General features: G+C 34.7%; 1 protein-coding gene across 3 annotated transcripts in view; it reads left to right on the top strand.

Annotated features, from left to right (window-relative positions):
• GALNT13 (polypeptide N-acetylgalactosaminyltransferase 13) overlaps window positions 1-23,245 on the top strand; it is a 593,991-nt gene that overhangs the window by 143,676 nt on the left and 427,070 nt on the right. For all 3 annotated transcript variants that reach the window (XM_054562685.1, XM_054562683.1, XM_054562684.1), the window contains exon 3: window positions 10,536-10,781. In XM_054562685.1, the coding sequence (XP_054418660.1) occupies window positions 10,640-10,781 (142 nt within the window). In that variant the 5' untranslated portion in view covers window positions 10,536-10,639. The remainder of the gene's footprint in view (window positions 1-10,535; window positions 10,782-23,245) is intronic.

The raw sequence follows: 23,245 nt of genomic DNA on the forward strand, positions 1-23,245 counted from the left end.
AATGAAAGTGATCTAAAATTGATTGTGGTGATGAATGCACAACTCTGTGACCATACTACAAGCCATTGCATTCTACAGTTTAAGTGTATGAGTTGTATAGTACATGAATTACATCTCAATACCGCAGTTTTTTAAAAGAAATTAAGGCAGTAGGTCAAGTTGCTGATGGTGGCTTGATCTGGAGTGGTAGCAGTGGAATTGGTAGGAAGTGGGTGAGATCTGAATATAAGAGCCAACAGAGTTTGCTGCAAGATCAAACAAGGGACATGAAAAAAAAAAAAAGAGCTGCTAGAAAGAGTGCAGGGCTCTATGGCCAAGCTATGTCAAATACTGCTTAGGAGTATTATGCAAGGTAATGCATGAAAACTGACCATTGGATTTGGCTGTGACTATATTAAGTAAAGTTTCCAGATAGTGGTAGGGGCTAAAGTTATATTTAAGAGAGAATTAGAGGATAAGGATATGGGATGTGTACACAGTAGTTATGCATAATTCTTTACAAAAGCTTTGCATTAAAGGTGAGCAGAGAGCTGGAGGGATAACTAGAGAGGGCTATTGGGTCAAATTAGTTTATTTTAAGATGAGTATTCATATAGCATCCATATGTTGATAAGAATGACTTTTTAGAAAAGCAAAACTGATGCAGAAGAGAGAAGCATATCAGTGAAATCCATGTACATGTGAGAGCACAGGGTGTTGCATTACTAAAAGGACAATTCCTCTGTTGTAACACTTGGACTTCATTTATTTATTTGTATATTTAGGGATGACAGTAATAGAAGCATACGAGTTGACACATTCAACATAGCCGTATGCAAAATTCTCTTCTGATTGTTTATATTTTCTCTACTAAATGGAATAGGTGAACAAATGGGTCCTAGAGCAAATTAAGCCTGAAACATTGGTGGAGGCAAAAATGGCGAAACTGGCCCTGGCCGGTGTACCTCAGTGGGCTGAAAGGTCCTGCAAACTGAAAGGTTACTGGTTCGATTCCCAGTGAGGGTACATGCCTGGGTTTCAGGCCAGGTCCCGAGTTGGAGGTGTGTGAGATGTTTCTCTCACACATCCATGTTTCTCTCTTTCTCCTTCTAATCCCCTTTTTTAAAAAATAAATAAATAAATAAAATCTTAAAATGGCAAAACTGAAGCTGCAATACTTCAGGCACATCATGAATCATGAGAAGTCAGGTTCTTTGGGAAAGACAGTGCTGGGAAAAATAGAAGGCACCAGTAAAAGAGGAAGAGCAAATGAGATGGATTGACTCCATAAGGCGTTTAAATGGTAATGGAAAAAATATAATTAAAAAAAATTTAAAAATAGAAGAAGCCATAGGCATGGGTCTACAGTAGCTGAGCGGGGCTGTTAAGATCAGGGCATCACTCAAAGGGCCACTGGGAGTGGGAGCTGACTCAATGGCACATTACCTGCAAATGCAGAGGTGAAGCGGTAAGCTGAGAGGAAAAAGCATGAAGATGGCAGTATGAGGATGGCAAACAAGATGCAGCAGTTTTGTTTCGGAGGTTGATTTGACTCAGCGGTATTGCAGATTGCTGTGAAGCCCTGGAAGTCCACTTGTAGTATAAGTTCATAGATTTCAAATGAGAATAGTCAGAATGTGGGTTTCTTTCCAGCCATGTTCATCTGTTTGCATGTAGGAATGGAATAGGGGAAAGTTGGACTTAACCAGTATATTCATTTGCTAGGGCTACCCTAACAAAGTATTACAGACTGGGTGGCTTGAACAACAGAAATTTATTTTTTCAGAGATTTTAGGAGCATAAAATCAAAGTGTCAGCAGAATTGGTTTCATTATGAGGCCTTTTTCTCTGTGGTTTAGGTGGCTGCTTCTCTGTCTTTGTATAGTCTTGCCTTTCTGTGTGGCTGTGACCTAACTATCTCTTCTCATGTGGAAGGATACCAGTTATATTGGATTGAGGCCCATCCATATGACCTCATTTTACCTTAATTGCTTTTTTAAAGGCTTTTCTCTAAATACAATTACATTCTAAAATACAGGGGGTTAGGACTTAACATACAGGGTTTTTTTGTTTGTTTTTTTGAGGAGGGCACAATTCAGCCCATAACTACTAGTACTGGAGTTTTAAAACTTAATATATTGGAGTGAGAGAGGGCATATATAAGAGATGTGAAATTCTCTTTTCAAGTAGCTTGCTATTTAAGAGGGGCATATAAGCAAATATAAAGATCAATTAACTTTTTAGTATACTGGATACGTAATAGGTACAAAGAAAAAAAAAGTGAGTTAAGGAACTATCGAATGTGTCATCATATAAATCAAGCTATCCATGATTTGACATTCAAGCAAGATAGAAGTGAGAGCTGAAGGAAAGAAGAGCAGGGAGCCATGACCACATCAGTGAACAGAGAAAAATGCTTCTGTACATGCCCTGAGGCAAGATAATGATTGGTCTCCTTAAGGAACAGTCAGGACACCCAAGTCACTGCCATGGGTAACAATGGTAGATGAGATCAGAAAGGTAGTGAGTAGAAGAAGCCCTCTTATTTGATGCAGTTGTGCCTGTAATTTCTTTAGTTAATCAAAAGTCAATGAAATCAGGGAATCATATGACAGATACATGCATATTTTGTTTTTACCTTGGAAAATGGGGTATAATTTACAAAGAATTAAATTGCACAGATCTTAAGTGTACAGTTCAGTGAATTTTGACATTTGTGTCCTGTGTAACTACATCAGAAACTACATCTATTAAATATATTTTTATTATTAAATATAAAATGTATTTTTAATGCTCAAATATTCATATTAGGTATATTTGTGATTTAATATGAAACATATGAGGTCTGTCAAGGAAAAGTTCAGCCACTGTTAATATAATGAGAATGGTTTGCACAACATTGATGTAACCTGGTAGCCAAGGAGAGTTGACTGGAATGAGCATTCATGAATAATACTAGTCTTCACTGTACTAGTCAGTGGGGGTGGTAGACACTGTTGAGTGAGCATGTGTACTGTATGGCTATCACATTCAAAATGACTGAATGAGTAGAGCAAGAAATCTATATCAAATTTTGCATTAATCTTGAACATTTCTCTGGGGAAACTATTCAGGTGATTCAGGAGGCAGCATCTATGGGCAACTGGTGATTGGTATCTTCCTCATGACAATGTGCCTGCTCATGCATCACATCTCATAGAGAGTTTTTTTGCAAAATATCAAATCATCCAGGTGTCTCAGCCCCCCTACAGCCCAGATTTGGTGCCTTGTGACTTGTGGCTTTTCCCAAAATGAAAGTCACCTTTGAAAGGGAAGATATTTCATACCATCAGCGGGACTCTGGAAAACACAATGGGGTAGCTGATGGTGATTGAGAGAACTGTGTGAGATCCCAAGGTACCTACTTTGAAGGGGACTGAGGCATCATTGTTCTGTGTACAGTGTTTCTTGTATTTTGTGTCTTCTTCAATAAATGCCTCTATTTTTTTCATATTACATGGCTGGATACCTTCTGGACAGACCTCGCACTTAGAAATATCAAATATGCTTGTGATGTTTATTGTTTTTCTGACCCCCTGAATACATACGTACTGAATATACACTGCTTCTAGATTCTAGAAGGATTGGTCAGGATGATTTTCATTCTCTTTCTTGTTCATTTGATGTGCATCATGATAACAATATTGCTATTACTAAGTACTATGTAGGTACTATATAGGGAGCCCATTCTGTGTGTCGGACATTGTTATAAGACATTTACATGTATTAATTAGCTCAGTACTCATCATAGTCCTATGAGGTAGCTACTAATTTTCATACTTTGTGAACAGGAAGAGAGAGGCATGGATCATTTAAGTAACTGGAATTAAACCATATAATTAGTGAGTATTGGAACCCAAATTCAAATCATGGCATTGTAACTTTGAAATATTTATTCCTGGGTCCTAAGTTATGTTGCTTTCTAATAGTCAACTTTTATGTAATGAATATTTAAATTTATCTTAGTTTAAATGCAAGTGAGGATGGAGATATATATATTCTTTTCTTCCATTCCACCATATTTTCATGTAAGACATGTATTTCACATTATCTTTTTCTGCTTCTATGTCTCTTATTGTATCTTTCTATATGGTGTGGTTTTAACACTGGTCCCTCTGGTTTAGGCCAAGGGTATATTTTTCTAGTTCACCTTCATTTTAGATTTTCCTTCAAACAAGGATTGGCCTTTCTGTCAATATAGCCTATAGCTAATTCAGGGTATTCATTCAGTACTTATTCACTAGATGTATTCATCTATAAAGTAAACTGCAAAATTGTCCAGTTACCAGTTCACAGAAGCTCCTACATAGCTATTTAAAACATTTAAAGTGTGTTGAGTGCCTGAAACTTCTGGGTCACTACCAGCAGTCTTGCACCAGCTTCCAGGATCATTTGGCAGCCTCAATACAGCTTCACAAAATAGACTGAATAAATTTGCACCTATTATGCAATTTTCCACAAAGGAAAACATATGACTACAGTAAAAAATAAGTTTTACAGCAGCTTAACTAGACTCCCCGGGTAAGGGATAACTTCCTAAATAAAAACAAAAACAAGTTTTTATTTTAATAACATAGTTACCAAACTTCTAAACTTCATCTAGTTTTTGTTTTTTTTATATCTGAAATCCATTTTGATAAATGCAGGAAAATTGGTGTCTATTTTCAGACAAAAATCTTCTAATATCTCATAGCCTCTCTGGCTAATACTATTATTTAGTGGGCAGGAAGAAAAGGAAAGGCCGCCTGACTAGCAAAATGGTACTTGATAGTCTTCTAACTCTTGAAGTTTTTCTGCCTAGAAAAATAGTTTTAAAAAGGGAAATAACTGTGCTAAGGAGATTTTGAAACAGTTAAAAAAAGGGGTTTTGTTTTTGGCTAGAAGAGCCAGTAGTTTATGCAAAGTTGCTCATGCTCCACATGGGCTTGGCAAACCAGAGATACTGCAAAACTTGGACTTGGTTTGAGAGAGAGAGCAGTGTTTGCAAACAAATAGGGGCTAACTGGGATAAAAACATAATACAGATGCTGATTCTCTTAAATAAACCTGGGCCCCCAACTGTGCTTATGTTGGTGAGTGTTGCTGTATATATTGTGCCATCCTTCTGCTCAACCAGTTTTGTTCTCATGCGAAGGGTGTTACAACACAATATATAAGATTACTGTTTTACAAGTGCCAGTAGATAAGACCCTTATGAATGATAACATTTAGTATATTTTCAATGTACAGATAAAATTAAAAGTTTAAAATATACAAGAAAAGACTTTCATAAATAAAAAAAATTTAAATAGCAACTTCTATTGTAAAAATACTAAAGTTAGACTTCTCTTGGTGTTACTGTTTTGATGTATAGATCTAGCAGGTTATGGAATTAGAATAATTTGAATAATTATTGAAGTGATAATAAGATGGGATTTTCACATTTCATTATAGCTAAAGTTAAAATTAAATTCTCAAATAACTTCAACCATTAGGCTCTTAGGAAATGACTTATCTTAGACATTTTAATATTTAATATTAAGTGATTTCATATTTTTCTATTATGATAATATCCTTCATACTTTCTTTTTTATAATGTCCTCATTCTTTATTCTGCTTAAGTCACAATATTTTGTGAAATGGCTAGGATAGAAAATATGTTATAATTGAAGAAAATGAAGAACAGAGGGGCAAAATGCCTATCTAACGTCATCTTTTCACTTTTTTTCCTTTTACTGTTATGGTACTGCCTTTAATATAAACAGAGACTTAATTATTAAAATACATTTTCATATTTTGAGTGAAGCCAAATTTTAAATAAGAGATTATTGAACTCATAAAAGAAGACTTTAAAACATTTTGGCATGATTTCATCAACAAATAAATTTCAAGGAACAAGATAAAAAGAAATAGAATGTGAACTTACATATTAAAAGAGTCTTAAGAGACCTATCAACCAACTATAATATATTTAATAGCAGCCTGATTCACCCAAACCAAAGGTTAAAAAATAAATTATGAGACAACTGGAGATATTTAAAAACCAAGTGGATCTTGAGTGACATTAAGAAATTACTGTTTGATTCGACTTTGGGTGATGGGTGGACAATGCAATATCCAGATCATGTATTACAGAAATGTACATTAGAAACCTGCATGATTTTATTAACTGATATCATCCCAAAATTTTTAAGAAAAAAGATAAAAGTAATAAAATAGAATGAAATTTTAAAAAAGAAATTACTGTTTGATTTTTCTTTAGGTAAGGTATTGTATTTTGGTTTATTGTTAAGCCTGTATCATTTAGCATCTTACACAAAATATTAACAGATTATATGATATGTAATATCCACAGTTTTCTTTAAAATGATCCTGGTGTGTATAGGGAATGAATAGTTAGTATGGAGTAAAACAAGATTGGTCATGTATTGATAAGTTATGAAGCTAGGTGAATGGTATATAAGTGTTTTTAATACTATTTTTTTATTTTGTATATGTTTAAACTTTTCCTTAATGATAAGGTTAGTTTTTTAAGTCATGTTGGTAAAACTATAGGAGAAATGCTGAAAATACTGTTTTTGACCTTTTAAGAAAAAGTGGCACACAATAAAATGCTGTCATACTTTGTTTCTTAAATGCTTTAATTGATGAGTTTTACTTAAATAGTTTTACCATATATATTACTGAATTCCCAGGTGCCTAAGTCAACATATTAAATGGTAGAATTGTGATCTTGCCAAGATTTTAAAACTACTGATTTTATTGATTATATGTTCTTCATTGATATAGTATTTAGTTTGGTAAGTTATAGAACTCGAATAACATAATAAAAATGTTAGTTTTCTTGTATATATAAATTTCTTCTGAGTACTATCGTATTGGTTATTTTGAACATGAACTTCTAATAACTGAATGCCATAGTGTCAAATGTTGATTTTGTAAAAAATACTGCTTTTGACTGGTTCAAGCAAAACATTTCCCAAAGTGCAGCAGCAGCAACACAATCTGTTATATCTGCAATGAGGAAAAATTGGCAAGGATTATAAATTACCTAAGAAAGAGCTCACAAGGAGATGAAGCACAAAAGGAAATGCCACATAAAGTGGAATGTAGGGCAAATTCCTGAGGAGCTCACAGAGAAATAGCAGCAGCTTGTAGGAGCTGGGTCAAAAAAGCTCATTAGGAAACAAGATGCTATTCATTTCTTCAAGTTGACTGTTAATCCCAAGATCTATCGAAGTCATTATTTTGTCAATTTCTTCCCATTCAGAAGTGAAGGAGATTTTCTTTCAAAATTCCCTGTAGAACTGTGTTCAGCAGTCTCAGATTCACTCCACTTAGCTCTTGATGTTTTCTCAATTCAAGGGTAGGTAATGAAGTCAGAATGTGATTTAGACACATTTTTTGATAAATGCATGTCAATTAGGGCTTTTGGCAATGACCTTCTTCTCTCCAGGATACAGGCTATCTCTACGAATCCCCCTATGTTCAAAATCCATTGGTCCCCATTTTGTGATCCATTCCTAGTTGTTCTTGTACCAACAATGGTATGGTTTACAACTTGGATTCTGTGTGTGTGTGTGTGTGTGTGTGTGTGTGTGTGTGTGTGTGTGAAAAATTTTTCGACTGCCACTTTGGGTTTAATTTTCTTTATCAAAGCTTCTGAATTATTTTCTATTGAAGACTGCTCAAATGGCAAAGGACTATTTGCCAAACTGACTTCATCTTGTCCTTCTTCATGTTCATCTCTTTTTCCATAGGGATGAAATGGATTTTCAGGGGACCCCCAGGCTGGAGGGGATCCATGGGGAAGGCCTGAAAATTGCCTAGGATCGTATTCTTTTGAGGCATCACTGTCTTCCTGTTGAGAGAGGTCATCTGTATGGCCAATTCCCTCATTCTTGACCTCTGTGGTTCCCACAGAAGAGGGAGGTTGACTAACAAGAGTGCTGAGAGGAAAGCTTGTATACCTTGTAGATGTGTTGATTTAGAAATATTCTTGGCTGTGATTAATTCAATGAAAATCCAGAGGAGACACTAGATGTTTGTTATTTAGGCTGTGGTTGGACAAATTTTTGAGGGCAGTGTTGGGGGATGGAGGTGAGCAGTTAGGTGTTGGACCTGTGGACCTGTTTCTATGGTTACTAGTTCCTAAAGCAGTAGTTGCTACTTCAGAGGCATTATCCATTCTCCAAGAAGGAGCTCTTGCAACTTCTAAGGAGCAAGGTGTCTTTGTAACTGCTGTGTTTGTGAGATCACATAGAAAGATCATTTTCTGAAGGAAGCCTATCCAGAAAAGCAGGTGTTACAATTTCCATAGTGTAATTCGTCTTCTTTGGATAGGACTCAGTTCTGCATGTTGAAAGTTCAAAATGAATCTCACTGGGCTAAAATCAAGTGTTGGCAAGGCTGGTTCCTTCATGGGTTCCTATAGGAGAATCCATTTCCTGTTTGTCAGCCAACTCCATTCCCATTCCTTGGTTCGTGACCGCAACACTTCAGGCTTTGCTTCCATCATCACATATCCTTCTCTCTAAAGTCATCTTTTCACTTTATGATGGAGGCAGGAATGTTGTTTATGTCTTTATTATTAATATCAATCTTTTTAATAAAGAATTTTATGTAACATATAGAAACTTTAATTAGGATCTTTTATTTTAAGGTATTCCTTATAAACCTGAGAATGGGCTTTTGGTAACCATCAGTCTTATATACACTTTTCCATGGGACTTATTTTTTCCTACAATAAATTGAAGGGACCTCTTCTACCAAAAACAGACAGAAAATTTGATAGCTTGAATTGTTTCACATTATATTCAGTAAAGTATACAAAAAGTATGAGGAAATATATATAGGGACATCTTTCTCTTGTAATCAGGTTTAGAGTCTGGGTTCCAATGGTTAGCTATAATTTTTACAGAACAGTGAGGTCAAAATGAAGTAAGTAAAAATGAATGGCATTTTTTTAAGAAAAATAAGAAGCAGACAAACCCTAAGTATCATGTATTTCTTAAATTTGCACAGTTGACTTCTTTTAAAACAACATTCTGAATAAATGTAAATTGTATGGAAATATTGAAAGTAGGTAGAACCCCTTTTGTATAATAATTTTTTTAAACTGTCACTTTATGTAAATTTTGAATTCGTTACCAGTTTGGATAGGTTGTGACAGGCAACAGATTTGTGTTGCTTTATTATACAAAGTCAGCTGCCATTAATTTAGAGTCTGTGCCTTAGTAAATTGCACTTTGATGTTTTAATTTTGAGATGTATATAAAATATTCTTAGTGTCTTTGTATTTAATAGCTCTTCCTCCTCAATATCTGTGAAAACTATCTTACTTATTCACATCAATAAATTTATACTTTAGTTCATATTTTTAAATGTAGCAAATGATATGAAAATGTATTTGATTTATATATACATATATACTGTATACATATAGTATACACAATGGGTAGTATGTATATATACATACATGTATACATGTATATACTGTATATATGCATGTGTATATATACACTGTATATGTATATATGTATACACCTATGTATATATGTTTACATATATATTTACATATATATGTAAATATGCATGTATACTTATATACACACAAACACACTGTATAAATGGAATTAACCAGGTCCTTATTGTCCTAGGTAGTATAAATAGAACAAATATGCATATGGTATTAATCCTATAATGTTTTTGAATGTTGTTCAATAATTGTGCACATTTTTTCTTGTTCTGTTTAGAATTCTTACGCTGATTGTTCTCTCTACACTAATATGTTGTTTCTCCTGTAATAGTATTTTTTGAATGTATGCTGTTTATTCTAAAATAAACATCTGCTGTAGATAAACTTTCTGTGCACACCAGATGGGGTTTTAAGGCTTAATAACGGATGACTTATTTCATGTGACTGCCCTTTTTGAGAATTTGAGAATGTTTTTGTTTTATATGTTAATAATGTTGTCTTCTGCAAGATGGTTTACAAGCATTATCGTACTTACTCTTCATAGCAAATCTTTAGGTTTGGCATTGTTTTTCTCATTTTATAAAGGAAAATAAACTTACAAAGGCTCCCACAAATATGAAGTAAATAGATCCAAGACTATCTGTGTATGAAGGCCAACTATTAGCCTCTATCATATATTGTGTCCCAGGATGATTTCTATTTCAGCCTCATTGACCCCTTGAAAGAGCTGAAGCAGGATAAATTCAGAACTGCATCACTGGACCACCTGGTGCTCTACAGAATGTTATGATAGGAATTTAAGGAGGGGACAATACAACTTGAAGAAATCAAATAGTTTCTAAGGGCCAAGCAGATTAGTAGCATATCTAGGATTAACCTCAAATTTTAGCCACCTGACTTGCTTACAACTTTTATTTGTTTGGACTTTTAATTCTGAATTTGAAGACCAAGTGCTGATATATATGGAAACATTAAGTCAGTCATATATTTCATGTTATATCTCCTTTATGCAAAACAAACTGTATGGTAATACACTTTTCTTTTCTTTTTTTTAATACAGTGGGATGCATTTTGCTTTTATCGTGGAGTTCACCCCTGTGGCTTGGATATATCACAGTAGCATCTGTCTTCAGTCTAGTTTTTAACTAGAAATCAAGGAAAGACATGAGGAGGTTTGTTTACTGCAAGGTGGTTCTAGCCACTTCGCTGATGTGGGTTCTCGTTGATGTCTTCTTACTCCTGTACTTCAGCGAATGTAACAAATGTGATGACAAGAAGGAGAGATCCCTGCTACCTGCTCTCAGGGGTAAGTGCTTATGAAGCAAATGTTACTTTTATAGAGAGGAGAGAATGGTGGTGACTCATGACAGTGCACAGAACTTCAGAATTCGGGTTGTTTAAGCTTATTGAGTTAAAAGAATATTTTGGCAGAACTATTAATGTGCATTTAACTGTGGTAAAGCTACACTGCTTTTCTTGGCCTCAGTATCTTGTTGGAAGAAATAAGAAGAGTGAACTCACTTCTAAGGTACATTCCAATTCTAATAATTCCTACATTCTGTGACTGTATGGAAAGAATAATTCAGTGAACATTCAAATTGTACAGAATTTTAAGTATAGGCTTCCAGAAGCAAAATCCCTTAGAGACCAAGCAAATAACATAAAGAAGAAAACCTACTAAAGTGAGATGGTGGGAACTGTAGCAAAATGGAATGCACATGACACCCCTAAATACGTCCAAATGTAATCAAACAAACAAATAAACACTTTTTTAAACAAAATATGCTGGGGGCCAATCCAACTGGTGGGTCATCAGACTGCTGCCCGGTATTCAGGGCAAAAGACAGTTTCAAATACATCATAAGGCCACTTTAACTCAATATTTACCTCTTTTGGGGCCAGTTTCAATGACTAAGGAAGAGTGAATTCCAAAGAAACATAGTTATATATGTATGTGGTTTATTAAGTGAAGTCATAGATATTCATTTCCTGCAATTATTTCAGATAGTTTTCTCTATGCTTTCTGCTGACTTTTAGATCTAGAAAGATTTTTTTTGAAATACTCCTAGTAAATGAGTGCTTTTAAAATATTTAAAGGTGCCTTGAAATTGTTTCATTCTCATTGAATTAAGCATTTTTTTCCCTTGAAATCTAGCTTATATTAATTCTCTGCTTACGAAAAGCTTTCTTCATAAATATGACAAAAGATAAACTCTGAATCCTATTTGAAATGTTTGTACCTTTAAGAAGAGTGAATATATATTCCTGACATGAGATTTGCACTTATTTAATAAACATAATCCATTTAGTATTATAGATATTTTGATATTATTTATTAATCAACATATGCTAATAAACAGAATCTCATTGATACTATTTAGTTGTATGAGGTTTAGGAAAGAGAGAAGAGCATTTCCAAAAATTAATTTTTGTTAAACAAGTATTGAGGACATCGTGAATTTGCTTTAGATTGCCATAATGCTCTTGCTCAACTGGAGAAATTCTGGTCATCTTCCTCTTTTCAAAATAAATCTAACTTTCTCATGGTAATTTTTGACTACTTCAAAGGTTGAGAAAAAAATACTTTGGTAGTGACTGAGCCTAGGCCCATTTAAGTAGTTTATGTGCATCTTTTGTACCTTTATACTAGAACTATTCAAAGAGGAGAAAATTATGAGTCTATCAGTTTTTGATGAATGAACATGTGGATTGATTTGCTGGTCTTTGGTTAAAATCCCAGAATAAATCAGCCTTCTTTTTTTCTGTGTTAGAATCAGTTAAGTTGCTGCTTGGCTGAAAGTGGAAATTGTTTTTGATGGATTACATCAGTTTGGAATGATCACTTTATCATTTGTTGAACGGAGACATCTAGATTAGTCACACAATTGTTATAATCTGATTCAGCAAAATTATGACATTCTTTTCTACAGGTATCAAAAAAGTACAGTTTTGCTGATTTAAGTTCTTAATGCTCAGAGTAAGTCTCAAAAGGTGAAATATGATGATGTAAGAAAAAAACAGTAATTTGTCCTTGTACTTAAATTGTAAAATTAAGCCATATTCTCTTTATTTTTAAGACTTGTAGTGTTGTACATTATGTTTGTCTTGAATAAATGTAAAATAGACATTAGGGGTTTAGTTACACTTTCTATTTTTACTTACTATTACTTCATTTGGGAATTTGTGCCATGTGTTTCTAATATATTTTATTTGCAGGCAGATGATTCTGTGCAAAGTTTACTTAACTGAAATTTTTATGTCCTAAATATGCTAAAACAGGCATTTTGACTTTTAAAAAGTTAATCTTTTGGGACCTAAGTATCTCTAATATTAAAACAAAGAGTTTGAGCAAGGTGGTTTCTAAGGTCACTTACAGTTCCAAATGTTAAATTTTAAACAATTTTTAAGTACCTAATATTAGCATCCACTCTGAATCAGTTTTTTAGAAATGTTTATTTATTCATCACATCGTCAATTATTTAAGTGCCTATGAAGTCAATGTGTTGTATACCTTAAAGTTACATGCTGTTATTTATCAATTATATCTTAACAGGAAAAGAAAAAGAACATAGCTCAGTAATGGGAAAAGGAAAAACAAATCCTAAGCAAAAGCATAATAATGTCATCTGAGTTCACAGATGATGTAACAAAATTACCACCAGGTTAAACGCGCAGGCTTTGTTGAGTAACCTGATTCTTACCTTTTCCCCACTGAACTGGTTATGCAACTTTTTTTTTTTCATTGTTGTTGCTAACTGATCTTCTTTTTTTGAAAAAAATAATTAATTTATTTATTTTTAATTGTTCGAATACATTTGTCTCCATTTACCTGCCACCACTTTCCCCTGCCCCACCCACCCGTACCTCCCCCCCTCAAACCTTCCCCACCTTGGCTTTGTCCATGTGTCCTTCACACCTGTCCTTTGATCTGATCTTTCCCCTTCCCCTCCCTGTTACCTACCTCCCACCTTCTCTCCCATCCTTGTCGATTTTTTCTTTCTATGTTGCTGGTCATATTTTCCTTGACTGCTTGCTTTGCTGATTAGGTTCCACTTATAGGTGAGACCATATGGTATTTGTCTTTCACCATCTGGCTTATTTCACTTAGCATGATGCTCTCTAGTTCCATCCATGCTGTCACGAAGGGCACTAGCTCTTTCTTTCTGCTGCGTGGTATTCCATTGTGTAAATGTACCATAGTTTTTTGATCCGCTCATTTACTAATGGGCACTTAGGTTGCTTCCAGCACTTGGCTATTGTAAATTGTGCTGCTATGAACATTGGGGTGCATAGGTTTTTTTGAACTGGTGTTTTGGAATTCTTAGGGTATAATCCCAGCAGTGGAATGGCTGGGTTAAAAGGAAGTTCCATTTTTAGCTTTTTGAGGAAATTGCAAACTGTTTTCCACAGTGGCTGCACCAGTCTGCATTCCCACCAACAGTGTACTAGTGTTCCCTTTTCTCCACAACCTTGCCAGCACCTGTTGTTTGTTGATTTGTTTATGATGAAGTGGTATCTCTTTGTGGTTTTAATTTGCATCTCTCTGATGGCTAGTGATGCTGAGCATCCTTTCATATGTCTCTGGGCCCTGTGTATGTCCTCCTTGGAAAAGTGTGACTTTTGACAAATTCCTTAATAAAATCTTAGTGTTCTCACTGAAATCAGAACCTTAGCATAATAAATCCTGCTTCATAGGATTGCCTTGAGAATTAAATGAGATGATGTACATAAGCCCCTCAGTAGAGTATTGGCTCATGGTAACTTATTATTTTTTTTAAACAATATCTGCTAAATATTGAGATGGTGGCAGGAAGGTCTGAGTAAGGAGGCTTCACCAGGCTTTGCCATCCTGGGTGAATAGGGTCCACAGCGGGGGACAAGAAGTAGCAATTACTCTGGATAAGGCCTCAAAGGAGAAAGTAATTCTTAAAAATCATTTGTGAAGTGCCCACTATGTGGTAAAACCTGGAACTATGAGAAAAGTGTGGTCACTACTGTCTTGGAGCTTGTAATTAATAACAAAGTAAACATTTATCTCTCTCTCTCTCTAAAAATGTAATTTAGAAATGATGACAAGCATAAAGGGTGTAACAGGAGGGATGCTCTGAAGAGAGGAAAATAGATCTAGGGTATTAGATAAAATTTTACAGAGGCTGGCACATTTAAGCAGAGGTCTAAAACATTAAAGTAGGAAATAATTAGTTTATGAAATGATAAAGATCACCATATTCTCAGGATACTTCTTGAGGAGAAAAATAGAGAGGTCTTGTAAAAATAAAGTGATTAAGACAGCAGTATTTTTACAGAAGGACACAAAGGGTATAAAAAGTGCCCAGTGGAGCAAAATAGAGACGCTAGAAGTAGACCCACGTATGTTTGGGATATTTGGTAAATGACAGAGGAATGACTGCACATCAATGGAGGAAAGGAGGATTCTTCAGTAAATGGATCTGAAAATAACATGGCAATCCACGTGGAAAACAGATGAAATTGGATGTCTACTTCATGTCATAAACCAAGATAAATTTTGGATGTATTAATCTCAAAATTAAAAAAATGAGAAAGTTGGTTTATTCAAATATAACCTAAAGTGAAAAGAGAGGTTACAAATTGTTGATATTCAAAGAACATGCATCTGAGAGATTATTGTCAAATATGTATAAAGAACACCTACTAATAATAAGATAAGCCAAAGTAGGCCAATAGGAAAAAAATGGGCAACAGACATGAATATACACTTCTTAAGAAAAGGAACACATAACACAAAAAAACTTGTGAAGAAATATTGAACATCAGTTTGGATCAGGGAAATACAGACCAAGGCTACAATTACATATTTATATCTATTCAGTTGGCAAAAATGAAAAAGTCTGGTCATACTAATTATTAGAAATGATACATCTCCATATTTTATAATAACTTCAGATAGCAGTTTGACATTATCTTTCAAATCTGAAAATTCGTGTATGACCCATTACTCAGTCATATACTCAAGAAATTCCATATATACAAATATTTCATAGTACTACTGTTCATAAAAATAAAAGCTGAAAATAACCCATACACTTATCAATGGAAAAGCTGATGAATGAACAGTGGTATATCAATATAAGGAATTAGTATATAGTAGTCAAAATGAATTAACTGCAGTTACTTCTACCAGTATGAAGGAATCTTCATGATACAATAATAAATATAAAAGTTAATTTCCTGAAAGATAGTTTATAGCATGATACAGTTTGAAAAACTAAAAGCAACTAAAATTTGCAAATATACATTTTAGGGATCTATCTAGATGCAACAAAATTTATATGAAGCAAGAGAGGCTAATTATGAATATAGGATTTAGGTGGCTCTTTGTATGGAGAGAGACAGGAGCATGGAATGGGGGTGAATATTTTAGTTGAATGTAGGTAATTACTAGGGTTCCAGATTTGTTTTGGATGTGTTTATTACATCATATAGGTGAATAAATGAATGAATGAGAGACACGGAATGGCTTTAAAAATTGGGAAGCCACTGAATGTGTTTAAAAGACAGAGTAGATATGATCACATTTGTGTTATGGAAAGATCACTATGTATTTAATGAGGAGAATGGATTGGAGAAGAGCCAGTCTCTTCAGGAGGCTGAGTAGGAAGCTGTGGCAGCATTCCATGAGTTCTTTTCAGGAAGTGATGCCTGCCTAGAGCAGAGTGGCTGTGAGGTATGAAAGAAGTGGGTAAACTGAAGAGGCATTTGGGATGCGGGAACCAGAGAGCTAGATGCTTGACTGGCTCTGGAGGTTGTGGAGATGAAAGTGTCAAGGACAAGTCTTGAGTTTCTTACAGGGCATTATTTGATTCAATTTCTTGAAAGAGAAGAGAATATAGGAGATGATTTGAGTAGACATTGAGTCTATTTTAGTCATGTTGAGTTTGTGACACCTGTTAAGCAACTGAACAAAATTGTTTCATAGGAAGTTGTCTATGTTATTAAACTCTAAATATCAAACTTAAAAACCACCAACTTTTATGGACTTTTCTTTCTAAAATGGATATTATTTTTTATTAAATGGAATATATAGAATATAATTGAATCTTTGTTACTGAGTCAGCATTATCATTTTATACATTAATTTTTGAACAATGAATGATGCTGTAAAACATGCTTATTTTAAAAACTTTATGGGAGCACATAGACATGTTTCAATCTTAGAGACACAAGTGCTTTTTTGGTAACATAAACACTAGTTAGAAGAGTGTGTTAACTCTTTTATGTCACTCTGGGACCACCTAGAACTAAAATGCACTGGAGGATATTTCTAACTCCTAATTGGTGTAGAATACTAAGTGGTGTTACTCCCAAATTGGAAGAGTTGAAATATATATTTAGGTGAATCGGGATTTAAAAAGACCAGTGCTTTTGCAGTGTACCTACAAACACTGGGGAAATTTGACATTGTTTGGCAATTTTGCATGATCACTGTGCAATATCAAGTCCTACTCCTGGGCCTGTCCTCTCTAAGGGCCTGTGTCCTCAAGTAAGTTAATTAACCTCTCTGGGCCTTAGCTACCATCTGCAAAATGTAATGAATATGAGTCATGGTTTAAAAAAAAACTTATGCTAGTCTCTAAATGTGTTTCTAGCTATTTTTTAAAAATGAAGCTATGGAGAGTGAGCTATTTAAATGTCAACCCTTGGTCCGTCCATGTGTAATCCAATATGAGCATTGGTGATACGGAGGTGGTAACATGGGAAGGGGTCTGCTTTAGAAACTGTGGCAGAGCCTTCTCATTGTCACAGGGTACAGAAAGGATATAAAGTTATCATATTTAAGAAGGGAGGGAAACTACCTTTCTTTACCTGATTCTGAATCTTAAATATATTATATGTACTTAAGAAATAAAATTAAATGTTCATTAGAAAAAGGGAGAAATAAGAAATAAGAAACAAAAACACTCCTGTCACCTGGGAAATTCCAAGGGATTTAGGAACTCTGTGTCAGGAGCCAAGATCAAAGACAAATATTAGAACAAAAGATGCTCTGACTGCTCTTATCACTTGGGAAATTACAAGGGTTATAGCAGCTCTGTGCTAGGAACCTGATTAGAGACCAACATATCTTCTGTTACTTCACAGTGAGGTTAAAGGGAAGTGCCAGAATTTTAACAGCCAATAGAATAGGATTTGATTTTTATACTGTATCAGCATAAAAGTTCAGCAAAGGACTTGGTCATTAGTTAAGTGCAGCTTTTGCATTGGAATTTAAGTACCATGCTTTAATTCAGATACCTATATGGAGTACATATTCTGGAAACTTGTATTGAGTATATTGTCTTCACTCTCAGAGTCAGATCTCCCTCTTTAATAGGATATAGCAACTTCAGCCAGGAAAGTAATCCCTAGGGTTCATATCTTCTATAAAACCGTATTAACCTATTTAGCATTTAAAGGTTCTATAAAGCTACTCCTATCCACTTGTATTCCCCAAGATTCTCCCATGTCTGCTCAGAAGAGGAGGAAATAAAGAAAATGAGAGGAATTTTTGACTGGTAACCTCAATTTGATACCTACATGTTTCCCTTGGTCCTGCCTAGGAAACCGGTCCGTTCTAATAAATCTAGGGACATAGATAGCCTTGCTCTCTTGGATTTTTGACAATGGGCTATTATATCAGCCTTTTCTTTTGTTTCTTTCTAAGTAATTTCTTCATATCAGTAACACCTAACATTATACTCATTTATTAAACAGTGAATGTTTGTTGATTTTGTCTGATTAATTTTTGGTGATTCTGGCAAAAATTCCAGTGTAGAGACATGACAGGAAACTGGAAACTGATTATTTAGGGTGTTAAAACTAACACCATTTTTTTTTTTTCTTTTTAAATATATGGCTTCACCTTTTGGATGGAGGTAGAAGAGTGTGATTGATTAAAATGCATTGTCAGTATTGGAATTGCCCTGAATAAATTATAATGACCGCTGGAATTTTCAAATGGTAATATTTACAGACATATAAAAAGTGGGGCATACAGACACAGTCAACTTGGATTAATGGACGATATTTCTCAGATAATTTTTAATAAACTTTATAAATAGTGTTCAAATATTAATAGGCCTTATAAAACTTTAACCCTTGATATTTGCTTTGTTCTTTCATAATTTTATTAATAATTTACCCTGCTTTCTCTGCTGTTCCATGTAGATATATCAATGTCAGAAATAAAAATATATTGTAATAATGAAAAATTATTAGGTTTACTGTGCTATGTGCGCTATATACATAATTTCCATTGATTTTCAAAGTAGTATGAAGAGTAGGTACTATTATTATCCTCATTTACATATGAGAAACTGAGACCTAGAAATGTTAATTCCTCAAGGTCACAAAACTGGTAAGGGGGAACAAAGGAGTCACAGCCTTTTTGGTCACACTTTTGAGTCCAGATTTTGAAGCATTATGTTATGTTGTGTCCCTGACTCAGATATGCCTAGACTCTTTAGGCAGAGTAATCATATTTATATACTGTTTATCAAATATTTACACAAATAGGGATATTTTTGGAGGACAAAGAAGGAAGTGTCCTCTGACCTTGTATAAAAACATATCATAATTTGGGAGAAAAGTACTCTGTAGACTCACCATCCCTTATTTCAGACTTTAGTAATTTTGCATTTATTGAGTCTCTACAGTACTCTAATTAATTTAGGTTGTAGTTTTTCTCAGCAGTTTCCTTTGGGGCCAAGCCTCTGAAGCCTTAGAAAGGATAGCTAAGTTTATGAACAGTAGAAGCACTATTTTTTTCAAAACAATTGACATAATTAAATGTCGTGGGGAGCCCTGTGCGGGCGCTCCTGGATCTGAGGGTTCCTGTCTGGAGCCAGCTGAGGAGGGAGTGGGGCTCTGAATCCTGCAGAGCCCATCCAGGAGTTGTCACGGAGCGGGGGTAATAAACATGAGTCTTTGCAAACACTTCTTTGTTTGGCAGGAGAGGGGGCATGGCTCTTCCCTCTGGTGGAGAAGGCCCCGAACTCCTGTGTCCAAAGGCTTTTATTGAGAACCACATGTGCAGGGGTATACAACAAAGCTCATCAGTCAATGTCAAAAGGCTATGTTTACAGGAAACAAATAGAGATCATAGACAACAATTGAAAGAACAGAGATCTGCCTCAAGTCAGGGTCTATGAATAATGTAAACCTCCTTCCCAGTATGAGCTGGTTAACATAGCTTTTGAGGGAAGAACAAAGCATGCTTCAAGGAACTTACTTCTAGGCCTGATTTCCCCATGGGAACCACCCGATCTGGTTTAGGGGTGTACCTGCCTTTAGTATTGCTTCCAGCCTGAGTCAGGTGGGTGGGGCAGAGCTGCCAAGAGATAAGGTGACTACTTTCATATAGAGTGAGGACTCTGGCCATATCAAAGCTGGGTCTGGGGAGTCGGGCCTTTTTGCCCCTTCTCTGTGTCCCCCAAGTCCTTGTCTGCTGTCCATACCGGCTTATGCATCTTTGACTAACTGACCATCACAGGGCCAAGAAGGGTGATGTGAGGGGCTGTGTCCCTGCCAGGGGAACAGGTTTTGTCTCCTCAGTGGCCTGTTTTCCCAAGGCCTCCTTGATTAGCTCCAGCCTTGGGGCCCTCTCACCTGTCAGTGAGGCTACAGTCCCTGAAACAAGGCAGGATGGTTCCAAACAATTAAAAAAAAATTCAACAAGTGTGCTGGGGTAGGTACTATGAAATATATAGAATTTAATCAAGTGGAATATACATCTTTAAGAAACATATAGCCTAGTGGTACTACTATAAGAGAGATACTAAATAAACTAATGTGAGAGACCTTTATGTATATGAATTATGTAGTCATGTAAAAATTGGGAGGGACTATATATCAGAAGGAAAGAGAAAGCCTTTCCCAAAATGAGTTAATAAGAATTCAGTGGATTGGTTGATTGGAGCAGGATGAAACAAGGGGATTTCCAGAATTTAGGTTGAAAATTAGGACGGAGACAGATTTTAAAGGATTTTGAGTGCTGGGGAAAGGATTTTTTAACTTTGTTCTCTAGGAAATGGGGAACCATTGAGAGTTTCTGGAAAAGGAAAGATCTGTTGATCATCAGCTGAAGTGTAGAAGGATAACGCGATGCTGTTTAAAATATATTCAAGGCAATACCACAAAGACTTTTTAATCTTGGTTTAAATAAAGACTCAGACAGTAAAGTTTTATCCATTAATTAAAACCACTTGAATTAGATGGTAATTAAATGGAATATTAAATCATATAAAAAGATTCACTTGGCAAATTAATTGGTAGGAAGAAGTAAGATTGTTTTAAAAAGTAATTATTGTTAAATAAGCTGAGACAATTCATGAACCAACATTTGAGTGTTTGATTTGTGTCAGAACCAAGGATAGAAAGATAAGAAGACATGTTCCTGTTTTCATGTTTAGAAAGGGAGAAAGGAATTCAGAATTATATGAATGAAATGTCAGAGAGATAATATATGAGATAAGGAAAGAAAATTCAGTAAGATCGTATCTGTCTTTTGAAGGTAAAATCTAATTTTTGGTTCCATAAAGACTGAAGGTGATTGAATAAAGAGTTGGGCATAAGACTATTTACCAAATAGTTTACTTATTTAATGGAGATTGACAGATTTGATCTCTAACCACTGGAAATCATTGTTATGAAAGGGCTACATTGCAGCAGAGACAACTAGCTAAGATTGAATTTTTATCTGTTTTGCCCACTTTTGTCCTTAACACCTAAAACAGTGTCTGCCTCATATTTGGTGCTCAGTTAATAATTGTTGAATGAATGAAGGACGAATACATGATCAACTCTGCACTTTTCAAATGTTTTCATGATTATATAGTCTCCAGTTTAGATTGATGATTAGGAAATTTTAAATAACTCAATTATCATGGCACAGTTTTTGTTGTTGGTGGTGGTGTTTATGTGCATAGTCCTAACTTTTTCTTTTATCCTTTATTAGTCCATATAATATTTTCTTTTATCCTTTATTAGTCCATATAATATTTAGTCCATAATAAATTTGCCTAAACTGGCAAATTTATGGCCAAGGGACTATCTTTTCTCCTACAGAATCTGCCTGGTGTTGCCTTTTATATACTGTCTATATGATGCAGAGGCATATGAGATCATTGTATATCGACATGTGGTAGTCCTATCATTGAATAGAGGTCCTTATGGAGCAGGCATGTCATGTGGGATACGTGTAATCAATCAATATATAGGGGACACAGAGGAATATCTATGAAAGACTGAGGAATTTTGAAAATGATGCAGGTATGTGGTGTATTTAACCTGTAGAACACAGATAGGGAAAATGGAGATGATGGAAAATGAATATAAGAAAGTAATATTGGAGAGTTTTAAAGATGAAAAATTATAAAGGAAAATTACTAAGAATAGGTGATATCATTGTAGAACAGGGCCCATAGTTAGTTAATAAGTAAGGCTCTATGTAAATATAGCTTCGGGAATGACTGAATATAGTAGCTTGTTTAGAATTATTATTTTTAAATACAGCTTATCAAGATATAATAGAATGCTCCAATATAAGTATAAAGCTTGATGAGCTTTGACAAATTAAACTGCAGGGTTCAACCTCACAATGATGATCCCCCTAAAACGTTCCCTTGTACTGCTGTCCAGTTAGTTTCTCCAGTCTAGCTCCAGACAACCACTGATCTGGTTTTTGTGACTATTGGTTAGTTTCGCCTGTGGTAGAAAATCTGATGAATGGCAATACACACTATGAACTCTTGTATCTCTGGCTACTTTTGCTCACCATAAGGATTTTGAGACTAATCCATGGTGTTGGGTATACCAGTGGTTTTATTGCTGAGAAATATTCTATTTTATGTGTATATTACAAGTTGTTTATCCTTTCACCTTTTGATGGACATTTGGGTTCTTTCCATGGCTGATATGAGTAAAGCTGCTTACATTTGTACATAAGTTTTGTGTGGATATATGTTTTCATAACTTGGGTAAATATCAAGGAGTCGTAGTGCTGAGTCATATGCTGAGTGTATTTTAATTTTGTAAGATACTGCCAGCCTCTTTTCCCAACTTGTTAAACTATTTGGTAGTCCCATCAGCAAAGCAAGAGAGATCTAGTTACTTCACATCCTGGCCAACACTTCATAGGCAGTATTTTCAATTTTAGCCATTTTAGTGAGTTCGTAATGATCTCATTGTGGTTTTAATTTCCATGTCTTGGTAATTACTGATATTGAGCATCCCATTTTTGTTGGCCAGTCTTCTTTTATAAATACACTGCATATAATGTTTTATGTCTAGTTTGTAATTGGTTTATTTGTGACTTGCTTTTTACATTTTTAAAAATATTGTTTCAAAGAGAAGTTTTTAATTTTGATGAAGCATCATATTTCCCCTTTATTGCTATTTTGGTGTCCATCTTTGCCTCTGCCAAAGCCATGAATAATTTTTTTTTCTTTTAGGTGTTCGGTTTTAGCTATTAAAATTTTAAGGTTTTTGTGTATGGTATAAGGAGAGTCACATTTATTTATATTTTTCCCAAATAAAACCCCAGCTGTTCCAGAAACATTTGTTCCTTATGAATAAAACAGGCATGGACTTTAGAAATAATATTTTCATGTAATATTTCTTAGTATGTACCTATCATTTTTCTATTGCTTATGTGAATGATTTAGTTATAAAAATTTGAGTGTATTTTCTAGAACTTTTAGCATATTATATATAATAGATGTAAAATTGATGAAAAGTATCCAAATATTACTA

The sequence above is a fragment of the Pteronotus mesoamericanus genome, unplaced genomic scaffold (assembly GCF_021234165.1).
Source record: "Pteronotus mesoamericanus isolate MK-2021 breed Mesoamerican mustached bat unplaced genomic scaffold, CSHL_Meso_final scaffold_651, whole genome shotgun sequence".
In the NCBI taxonomy this organism is placed as follows: Eukaryota; Metazoa; Chordata; class Mammalia; order Chiroptera; family Mormoopidae; genus Pteronotus; species Pteronotus mesoamericanus.